Source organism: Calidris pugnax, unplaced genomic scaffold, assembly GCF_001431845.1.
Source record: "Calidris pugnax isolate Ruff unplaced genomic scaffold, ASM143184v1 scaffold111, whole genome shotgun sequence".
Classification (NCBI taxonomy): Eukaryota; Metazoa; Chordata; class Aves; order Charadriiformes; family Scolopacidae; genus Calidris; species Calidris pugnax.
Genome location: NW_015090872.1, coordinates 4,814,369 through 4,825,646, shown reverse-complemented (window position 1 = coordinate 4,825,646; position 11,278 = coordinate 4,814,369). Strand labels below are relative to the sequence as shown.

Sequence of the window (11,278 nt, the reverse complement as noted above, 5' to 3'; positions counted from 1 at the left end):
GAGCTGTGGGAGACCCTGACCCTCAGCACTCGTGCAAAATGCAGGGGGCTGTGGGGACAGGGACTAGGATCTCTCTGCTGGGCAGGAAAGGAAATATCCCAAAGGATTTCCTGTGGGCTTCCCAGCCTGGCTTTGTGGTTGATACGAGCGGCTGATGGGGATGGGAGGATGACAAAAAGGGAGACATCAGAAATGATGGGGGCTGATTTTCATGGCTGACAAAGACCCTCAATTGAAATGCTACACTTAAGAGGAAAGGAAGGTTTTAAATCTGCTTCTCAATGGGCAATGGGATGTCCCATGGCTGCAGCAGGGATGCTGGTGAAACACTGCTCTGAGCCAGGGTTGCAGGAAGAATTTGGAAGGACACCTCACCTGCCTGTGGTGCTGGCGGAAATCTGCCCCGTGAGACAAGTCCTGATATGCTGACCAGTCACCTGCCTGCTCAGCAACATTTCTCCTTGACTCCCTGCACACCCAGGTGAGGTATGGGTCTCAAGAGATGTGTGGGTCCTGGGCAGAGCATGGGTACCTGGTGAGGTGGGAGTTCTGGGCAGAGTGTTGGTCCCTGACAAGGTGTGGATCCTGAGTGAGATGTGAGTCCTGGGAGAAGTGTGGGTCCCAGGAGAGGTGTGGCTCCATTGCTCCAGGGTTCCCAAACCATGCTGTGCATGGTGGCAAAGCTGGGATCTCAGTGACCCCATGAGAAGCTGGGGTTGAGCCCTGGCTCCCTTTTGGGGTTCATCCCAAAGTGACCTGCCTATATGGGGGGAGGCAGAAAAGGCCCACATTCCTTTTCCAGAGATCAAACCCCAGCTGCCAAAAGCACTTCTCCTGGTGAGCACTGGGATCCCCTTCCCATAACTGGAATGCTTTGCAATTAACAGCTATGGGGCAGGGCTAAGGACCCCCAGAGAGGGCTCTGTGCCCGGGGTGCAGAAGAACCTGTGGAATGTCGGGGTGGGCTCCCTCCCCCCCAACCCCCCCGAGCGCCCGGTTCCTGGTGGGTGTCCCATCAGCAGCGGGGAGGGTCCCCGGGGGGGGGTGGGGGGTGTCACCCTTAAACCCCTTCCCCTGACAGCACTGGGGAGCTCTCTGCCTGCTGGTGCGGGTTGGGGACGGGCGGAGGGAGGGGCAGGGCAAGAGTTAACCTACCTGCTCTGCCATCCCTCTTGGCTCCACCTCGGGGAGGGAAAAGGGAAAAAGTAGAGGGGAAAAAAAAAAAAAAAAAAAAAGAGGAGGAGGAGGAGGAAGAGGGCAGAGAGAAGCGCCCGGACCGCGGGCAGCCCCGGCCAGCAGCGGAGCGGCCGCCTCGTCCCTCTCCCAGCATGTTCCAGTGGTGAGTGTCTGCCGGGGACTGGGGACCCCGAGCCCCGCTCCTGTCCCCCCCCAGCACCCCCCGGGACCCGGTGTCCCCCTGCTGCCCTCCGCCCGCCACCGCCGCGTCCTGCCCGGGGGTGCTGCCGGCTCCCCTTTGCCATGGCTCCCTTCCGAGGGGTCCCCCGCTCCCCTACCCACTGGGTCCCTTCCTGGGGGTCCTGCGGTCCCCTCCCCACCCAGCCCCTTCCAAGGGGTTCCCCCAGTCCCTTCCCCACCGGGTCCCTCCCGAGGGGTGCCCCCAGAGCGGCTGGCTGGGAAGGGGCGGCTCGGGTGGGGAGGGTGCGGGTGGGGAAGGGACAAAGGACGGCGCCTTGTCCCCTGTCTGTTTGTCCCCTGTCTGAATGTCCCCATCCCAGAAGCGACGGGACCCCGGGGAAGGCTCCCGGCGCAAACCTCGCCCCATCCTGGAGCTCCGTCCCGGCGGCTCAGCGGGAACCGGGACGGGGCCACCGGGCAAGGGCTGGTGGTCACTGTTTCCCCCCCGCCCTTCCCTGGGGATGCCTTTCTCAGCCCTTCTTCTTCCCCGCGAAGGGCTGGTTTGTGCGGCGGGGCCGTGGGGACGGCAGGACCTGCCCCGTGGGGTCCCTGTCCCACGGCAGCCTGGGGGCAGATGCCCACGGGGGAAAAACCACCCTGGGTTTCCACTCTTGCCTCTTCCCCCGGCCCCGTGTTTTTACCGCCTTGTATTTAAACCAGGAGTCTTTTGTAAGAAGGGGACGTGTCCCGGACACCCCGGCACTGGGGACAACCGTCGTGAGCTGGGGCCAGGCTTGCACCCAGCCGCCGTGGGCTGCTTTTGGGACACCCGTGGGTGCTTTCTGCCCAGCCTCTGCCCCTAGATAAGATCCCCTCTCCCGAGCCCTTGGCACGGCCAACAGAAAGGGCTCTATACTGGTGGTGCCTCCGCCGGCTCCGTGACTGGGTCTAATTGAGGGGCCAGAAAAAGCCAAATAAATAGATATCCCTGGCCCATCAAAGAGGTTTTCATGCGCATCAAAAGTGGCTGTGTGCCTCTCCGGGGACCGGGGATGGAGAGCCCCAGTCTCCCGGGGCCTCTGCTGCCCCACAGCATCACCACCTGAAAGGGAAAGTGCCCACCGCTAATTTGGGGGTTTATATTTAAGCTCCCGGGGCACCGCCGGCGGTGGCGCAGCCGTCTCACAGGGAGGCTTTTCAGCTTCTCCTGGTGGGGAAAAGGGAAGCGGAGGAGCGGGTTGGGACCCTTTCAAAGCTCTCCCCGTGGCACCGGCACCGGAGGTTGGAGCAGCCGGTCCCGGTGGGAGCCCAGGCGGGACGGGTGCGGGATGCTGCCGTCCCCGGGCCCGCAGAGCCGGTGCCCCAGGCTCTTGGGGACACTGCTGGGGACAGGCTGGGAGTTGTGCCCCAGAGCAGGGCGCCGGGGCTCAGCAGGGTCATTTCTCTGAGATGGCAGGGAACCCACAGTGCGTGCCTTGCGTCCTGTAGAGCCCCGGTTCTTGGGGTCTTCAGAGAGCAGGACCTGGTTTCCCCCCCTAAAGTATTTCCCAGCTGAAGACATTACAGAGCAGTAAGACTCAAGATCAGAAAAGACCAGTCTATGATTGTTAGTCTTTTGCCCCACAAAATCCTTGGTTTGATACAGAAATCACCAGTGGTTGGGCTTTTGATACAGAAATCACCAGTGGTTGGGCTCAGGGTCCCCCCGTCCCTGTTGCTTTCCTGCCAGCACAGGGACAGGATTTCTGTGGGGCAGAAGGTAGCCAAGGGGCTCCTGGCTCCTGCAGGACCTGGCGATGTCCCCGTGGTTTGCAGTCAGACCTATAGGCTAAATCCCAAGTAGTTTTTTGTAACAGAACAAAAATTGGACATTGCACAGGTGAGAAAGCACAGAAATGGTGTCCACATAGGGAAGGAGAAATAAGTTTCTGTGCTGTTCTGCGACACCTCAGCGATATACCCTGGTGTTCCTGGGCTGCCCAACCCTCCACCTCTTACTAAAGCTCTCCCCTCGCCCCCAGGACAGTGTCTTCTGCCTGGGCTGACACAGGAAACGGTGACCCAAGGAGGGTAATGAGGGGTGAGCGGCTCCACGCAGCTCCTGTCTCCGCATGCCACGGGTGAAACTCATCCATATCAGTTAATGACAGCCCCACCTATGTAAATTATATCAGTAATTGCCTGCCCATGTCTTCTGGGAACCACTGGCCATAATTCAGGCTAGACATTTTGTCACGTGTCCTTGGGGTGGTGGGGAGTGCAGGGACGGGGTGGGGTTGATGCAATAGGGGTCACACAGAGGTGACCGGTGGGATTTCTGCTGCAGTGCCGGGTATTGATGAGAGGTTTTAAGCATTGCTTGGCTGTGTAGGGGTTAAAGTTGCCCCTGTATCAGACTGTGGGGTTTCTAAGATCAACCTCAGAGTTGTGTGACCAGGGCTGGAGAGGGTTAAGGGAATGGTGAGATCTAATCAGAACTGCTCCCTCATCAGTCTCAGATGAGTGGCCACATATAAAACCTGATGGGGAATACCTATCTATTTCCCTGTAATTACTTATTTCCACCTTCGCTCTCACAGTCTACGCTAGCGATCACACGTAAACGCAGGTCTGAAAAGGTCTTTGTGCTTGAGAGAGCAGCCGGGGACAGGAGGTCCCAAAAGCTCCTGGTTCCCCTGCTTCCCATCTGGGGCTCCATCGTTTCCGGGTGGCTGGAGTTCCCGAGAGCAATGCTGTCCCCCCAAGCAGGTGCTTTGGTGCAGCCTGTGCCCCAAAACCCCACCAACTCCCCAGGGCCAGGAGAGTTTCAAGGCTTTTTTGCTTTTTTTTTTTTTTTTTTTTTTTTTTTTTTTGTTACCAGGGCCAGGAGATTTTCAAGGCTTTTTTTTTTGTTTTTTTTTTTTTTTTTTTTTTTTTTGCTATTTGGTAATTACTTGGGTTAAATGATTCAGATTTAAGGCCCAAGCTCCTTTCTGAACTATCCCAAAGTGAAGGTGCCATCTGCCTGCTAGAGATGATCTTGGATCCTCCTGGCTCTAACAGGGAGCGGGAGGTTGAGGGCTGTCCCCAACAGGTGGCACCTGGGCTGGGATGGGCTTCAGTCACCAAGAGGGCAAGTGCAGGGGAGCCATGAGACCCGTGTCACATCTATCTCCTTTGGCTCCCCAGCCGAGGCTCCTTTCATCCTCTGGCAGGGAAAGGGACTCCAGGGGCTGCTGGGCACCTTGTGTGTCCCCTCCACTGGGGAGTAGCTGGAGATAAGGCTACCTTTGGGAAGCTCTCAGGACCCTGGTGGGCACGTGGAGCCCAGCCACTCTGTCCTCCACCCCGTGCCTGATGGCCCAAGGTGGCTGGAGCAAGCGGAACCCCATTGGGAGGAAATTGGTGCAGCTGTGCCAGCTGTGGAGGGGAGACGGGCGCTTGGGGTCAACATCATGCAGATGGGCAGAGTTCCCCACCTCCACAGCAGCAGTGAGAAAGTTAAAGGTGGGTGAGAAACCACCTTTAACTGTGTGTAAAAGCAGGTTGGAGGGTATGTATTTGGTGCATCAGTAATCTCTGGGTGGAGCCTTCCCCCTGTCCCAAGGACTGCAGGAGGGTGCCTCTCAAGCCCCTGGTGAGGACCAGGGTTTGTCCCATGAGCCAACACCTTCTCCTGGCCAGCCGGCAGGTGGGATGGCGCCGCAAGAGGCTGGGCTTGACCTACCACCCTCAGTCTCCTCGGTGCCCCAGAGACCCTGGACATGAAGATGTCTGTTTTGATGCAGGCTGGGAAAATCTGCTCCCAAACTTAAGGTGTGCAGTGGTGCGACTCCCCAAGGTGCACCAATGTCCTTGTCCTTAGCACCACAGAGCAAAGCTATGGGTCCCAAGAGCCAGCCAAAGCGCCAAGGAGTGACCCCAGATATGCTGGGTCTCATGGTGGATGCAGAGTTAGGGATGTCTTTTCCCCAGTGAACCTTGTAGTTTGTCTCAAATGGCATTTTTTTTTGGTCCAAACTGCCAGTTTGTAATGAAACAGTGATGCTTGTTTCGTTTTGACTCCTGCCGTCTTCCTGGCTCTGGTGTCTCAGCGTTGTGTAACCCGTGGTGCCAGTCCAAGGCCATGGGCAGCATGTGGAAAAGATAATTCCCTTCTGCTCTTATCCTTAACTGAATTTTCAGATGACTGAAACAAGGGTTTGCCTTGGGACTTTCCTCTGAAGCAGCTGCGTTGCTAGAGCACTCGTCCTGGCTTCCTCTTCCTTCCTTCCCGTGAACCTTTTCCAGCTCTTTGGGCAGATGTGGGGGTTACTAGATGACACTGCAGCCACGTGCCTTGTGCCTGTCCCTGTGGTTGAGTGTGGCCCCGGAGCCCACACCCCACAGAGGGGTGCAGGAGGTGCTTGGAGGTGTTTGGAGGTATTCCACAGCTCTTCCCACAATGCTGCTGCTTGTCAAAAGGTGATGGGACACAGATTACGAGCATCCCATCACCTCTCCAGGAGGTGCTTTTGCAAACAAGCCTCTCGCAGTCTGCAGTTTCCCCTCCTTAATCCTCCTGTCTCATCCCTTTAGGAAGAAGACCATCTACAAGACAGCTTGCCTCTCCTTCTTGCTGGTGATCACCGTGACGGTGCTGCAACGGGGAATGGCTCCCAGCCAGTTCATGCAGGGGCAGCAGCAGAAAGAGCTGCCCCAGTATGAGCCCCTGAAAACTGAGAAGAGAAACAGCGTCTTCCCCATCCCCAGCAGTTTCTGGAAGAGTGAGAAGGAGAAAGCCCCTGTAAAAGAGGAGGAGGAGGAGGGGAGTGAGAGCGTGACAGCAAAGCAAGAAAAATCCTGGGATGTCACCACTACCAACTGCTCAGCCAACCAGAACTTAAGCAAAGCAGAATGGTTCAAAGGACTGGAGCCCAACTTCCAGCAGTTCCTGCTCTATCGGCACTGCCGTTACTTCCCCATGCTGATCAACCACCCGGAGAAATGCAGCGAGGACATCTACCTGCTCATCGTGGTCAAGTCTATCATCACGCAGCACGACCGCCGCGAGGCCATCCGGAGGACCTGGGGCCAGGAGAAGGATGTGGATGGCAAGAAGATCAGGACGCTATTCTTGCTGGGCACGGCCTCGAAGGAGGAGGAGAGAGCCAACTATCAGAAACTGCTGGATTATGAGAACCACATCTACGGAGACATCTTGCAGTGGGATTTCCTGGATAGCTTCTTCAACCTCACCCTCAAAGAGGTCCATTTCCTCAAGTGGCTGAACATCTACTGCGACAATGTCCGCTTCATCTTCAAAGGTGATGATGATGTGTATGTAAGTCCCAGCAACATCCTGGAGTTTCTGGAAGACAAGAAGGTGGGAGAGGACCTCTTCGTGGGGGATGTCCTCTACAAGGCCAGGCCGATCCGGAGGAAGGAGAACAAGTACTACATCCCCAGCGCTCTCTACAACAAAAACAGCTACCCACCCTATGCAGGGGGTGGGGGATTCCTCATGGATGGGCTCCTGGCCAAGAGGCTGCACAAGGCCTCGGAGACACTGGAGCTGTACCCCATTGATGACGTCTTCCTAGGAATGTGCTTGGAGGTCCTTAAAGTATCACCTGTTGGGCACGAGGGCTTCAAAACGTTCGGCATTGTGAAGAACAAGAACAGCAAGATGAACAAGGAGCCATGTTTTTTCCGGAGTATGTTGGTGGTTCATAAACTGCTGCCTCCCGAGTTGCTCCAAATGTGGGAGTTGGTCCATAGTAACTTGACATGTTCGAGAAAACTCAATGTCCTTTAGCTCAGCCTCCATGGAGAGCTGGGACTGGAGGGGCTGGGACAACCAATCCCTGCTCCAGGATGGGATGAGCCTCTGCTGGTGGCACACAAGCCCTTTGGGGGCATCTCCCTCTGGGGTAAGGAGGGCAAAGACACTGTGCTTGTGGGCAGGGTTTGTGAGAGTGTTTGTTCCTGTACTGTAATGTGGTTCACTTATCTCCAGCTGGGTTGGGGGTTGTTGAAAAAAAAAAAAAAAAAAAAAAAAAAAAGAAAAAAATACAGCAAATCTAGCACAAAGTGAGGGGGGAGAGAGAGAGAGCGCAGAGGGTTTTGTGCCCTGCTTTAGGTACGACCTCCACTGGAGCATGATGAGTGGTAGGGTGGGGGGAGGCAGGGAGGGATGTGGCACAGGCATTTTTTGGAGATGTTCAGGATCTGGCTATCCAGTTGAGCAGTTTACAAGAGCGTGTGCTCCTCCCCGTCTCAAAAGTCAAGGGTTTTAGTGACATTGACCCTGTGTGCATTGGATCCACCTTTGCCAAAGTCCTCTCTGTGTCCCCACTATGCAGCTTTGCAGGGGGGGAAAGGACTTTCCTCCAAGGCCAGACCTCGCCAGCCCCAAGCCCCCATTAGGGTTTCAGCCAGGCAGCTGGGGAGTTGGGGTCTTTATCCCTGATAGAGGGTCTCAGATGATGGTGGCTCCCAGCACCAGCCTGAGATGTGCTTGGCTCCCCCGTCCCTCTACTGGCCTCCCTGTGCGTGCACTCAGAGGAATGCACCCAGCCGAAATTCCTCAGGGATTTGTTCCTCCTGGCAGGAAAGGGAAGGGACGAGGCAGGCTGCCCTCGCCCATGGCCAAGGAAGAGGCAGAGAAACCAAGTTGGCCCTGGCTGGAGTGGCCCATGGGCTTATCACATCTGGGACGTTGGCTCAAGTCCCAGGGGCCTTCTGCAGGGAGACCCTCTCTTTGCATCAGGGCTGTCCCAGTGGGGTGCCTCGGAGGGGGACAACAGCCCCCATGGACACCCTGTGTGTGTTTCTTTGTAGTGAGCACAACGCTCCAGGGCAGGTTGGAGAGCATCGGTCCCACCCCGGCACATGGAGCAGGGTCCAAGGGGACAAGGTGAAGGCAGGGCTGGTGTTTCACACGTGTTTTGCACATCTGCTCCTCTCAGGGCTGTTACAGATGTTTATTCTAGAGGATGAGGCCAAGGAGTGTGACGGGGAGTGGCATCACCAGACATGGCCCCTTGTCTTTGGGCTGAAAGGGCCACTAGGGCTGTCAGGGGGAGCCCCCAGCCAGCTGCTGTGATGGACCCCTCCTTTCCCCCCCCGAGGGCAGAGACACGCAGCCATCCATGGAGGGGGCCATGGATGCTCTCCAGCCACCGACCGCAGGCGTGAGCAAAGCCACAGGCTTGTGCAAAGCCACATGCAGGCACGGGCACCGGGGTGCCACCTCCCAGGCATGGGCTCTGCACAGGCAGGATGTCCCCAGGCACAGGGCTGGCACGTCCCGGTGTCCCTGTGGGCGGGTGGACACGCAGCCACCTCCACGGCCCTGACCACGCACAGCGAGACACGGGCACATGCGCTCCCCCTTTCTCTCTATCTCTCTCTCTCCCCCCTCTTCTCTGGTGCCAGACATTGAAAGGAAAAAATTTTGACTACCTCAAAGGTCCCCCTGTGCAGTGCCTTTTTTTTTTTTTTTTCTTCTTTCCTTTTCTTAATGTGTTTTGGAAACGGGCCTGTTTCATTTACTCCTAGTCTGTATGTTCCCCAGGTTAGAAAAAAAACAACCAACCAAAAAAAGGGCATAAACCAGCCAAAAAAAAAAAGGCACCCTCCTGCCAAGCCACGCCACTTCTCAGCAACTGCCCCTCGGCGGCTGCGACGAGCTGTAAATTTGAGAAGGAAGAGAGAGCCCGTTGCTGCCCTGGGCTCGGCTGTTGTGATGGGGGCCAGCAGGGATACTGTGAAATGTGATTTTTTTTCGATGCACCCAGCAGCACCGTGTCCCCGGGGCAAGCGTGGGCAGAGCCCCGAGGGCATTTTTGGTGCCGGCTGGGCTTAGGCAGCACACAACACTCCCATCGCTTCCCCGTCCCCTCCGCTCCTTCCAGCGGGAGCGACTTCAGAAATACTTTTCCAAATTGACACCCCCGTAATTTATGTCAGGTACAGTACATGAGGCTGTATATATTTATACTTATCCTATATGCAGGGCCGGCTCTGGCTCTCCGTCGCGCTGCGTGCGGCGAGCCAAGGCTGTGTGCAGAAATCTCAGTGTTGCTTTTCACCTGGCGGGACCTGTTATGGAGAAACCTTGTAGATTTGGTGAATATTCTAGTTTCTAAATAAAGGTTAAAAGAAGAAGAAGAAGGAAAAAAAGAAACCCACCCAAGCGCTCACCTCGTGTCATTGCCAGTGGGTTTCTGCTGGCCAAGCCAGCCTGACTGGTTGGGAATGGAACCTGGTAATTGGGCTAGAGTGGCAAACCCACTGGTCAAGGTGGGCACTGGCTGCCCTGCAGAGCCTGGTGCAGTGGTTTTCAACAAGGGATGGCAAACTGGTTTCAGCAGAACAAACACCCTCTCCTTGTGCTGACGGAGCTCGCCACCTTGCTGTCCCCGTCACCTTCTCCCCTTGCTGTCCCTGTCACCCTCTCCACGGTTTTTCTTCCCCCAACCAAAGTACCACCACAGGTGACACATCCCCTGGCCATAGTACGATGGGACACACACACCATGGGTCACCGTAAGGACAAACCCCCATCAGGTTTGTACCTTGCCGAGGTGAAGAGGAGGAACAGCCAAGGCTGAGCCCATGGGTCTCACCTCCCAGTTTGAGCACTGGGTTTCCAGGGCAAGCACATGGCTTGGCCACTTGACGTGGTGATGGGGAATGGAGATCCAGCAAAGGGGACCAGGACAGGCTGGACTTGGCCGGCTGGGCCACATGCCACCGGGGCTAGCTTACCCGGGGCACCAAAAATTTCACAAGGTGGGGGGACAAAAAGGCAAATGCTGAGGGGATGCTCTTGCCCTTTCTCTCTCCAGGGTAACCCAGGGTCTCCTCCCGCCGTGAGGGGACTTCTCCCCCAGGGGACCAGCCAGGGACCCGCAGCGGGATGTGAAAGGGGCTGGGACGGGGCGACCGCGGGAGAAGATGAAGAAGACCAGAAGGATGCGGAGTGGGAAGGACATCCCTTCGCAGGGAGGCGGGGGGGGGGGGGGGTCTCCGCGCCCCGCGGGTTCTCCGCAGGACACCCAACCCCGCGGTGCGGGCGGTCCCGGTGCCCCGCCGGCGGTCGGGTGCTGCCCCCCGGTGGCCGGTCCTGTCCTCGCCCTCCGACCATTTGCCGGCGGGGCTGGGGCGCCGGCTCTTAAAATGGCTGATGCCCGGACGGCTGGAGAGAAAGGAGCCCCGGGTCGAGGGGTGGGGGCGGACACACGGACCCCTCCCGGGGTCACCGGCAAAAACAGCGACCTCAAACCCCGAGCAACCGCTCCCCATGGGCTTACACTGAATATTCCACCGGCAGGAACCCCTTTGTTCCGCCCTCCAGGGGCTGTATTTTGGGAATCCATGCACAGAAAAAAAAACCCGCATTTGAGGGGCTGGGAAGGCTTCCCAGGACAATTAGAAGTCCTCAGCTTTGCTACACTATAGGAGGGTGGATCCATCTTTAACCACAGAGTTTAAGGTCACTATCCGTCCTGGCAAGAGGACCTATGAGCAGACATGAGCCCACAGGTGCCCAAGAGAGGTTTGTACAGAGGGCTCAGTGGCCCTGCAGCCAAAGCTGCCCCAAGTGACACCAAAACAGCAGCTGTCCCCATGGCTTCCCTCACCCACGTGCTGCAGTCACTCAAGAGCAGCCTTGTCCCCAGCGCAGCTGCCACCACAGGCCACCAGCCAAGTGCCTGGCTAGAAAAAAAGGGCAGTAACTAGCACTGAGGGGCCTAACGTCTGGTGGAAGCCTTCACCCTTCCCAGCCTGAGGAACAGCCCAAAGCTTAAGTTTGGTCAAGGGAGGAAGTTCAGATGTTTCTCCTGAGCCCACGTTTCAATGTCTTTGCTTCACACTTTGGGACAAATCAAGAGAGACAAGGTGGAAGGCAGCACAAGAGGCAACGCGTGTTAAGAGCGTGATTGAGCTACAGGGC

At 57.0% G+C, this 11,278-nt stretch overlaps 1 protein-coding gene across 1 annotated transcript; it reads left to right on the top strand.

Moving 5' to 3' along the window:
• Window positions 1–1,227: 1,227 nt before the first annotated feature.
• B3GNT7 (UDP-GlcNAc:betaGal beta-1,3-N-acetylglucosaminyltransferase 7) lies at window positions 1,228–9,509 on the top strand. Its single transcript, XM_014945753.1, has 2 exons — window positions 1,228–1,339; window positions 5,914–9,509. The coding sequence occupies exons 1-2, from the start codon at window positions 1,329–1,331 to the stop codon at window positions 7,130–7,132; spliced, it is 1,230 nt and encodes a 409-aa protein (XP_014801239.1). The 5' UTR covers window positions 1,228–1,328; the 3' UTR covers window positions 7,133–9,509.
• The last annotated feature ends 1,769 nt before the right edge of the window (window positions 9,510–11,278 follow it).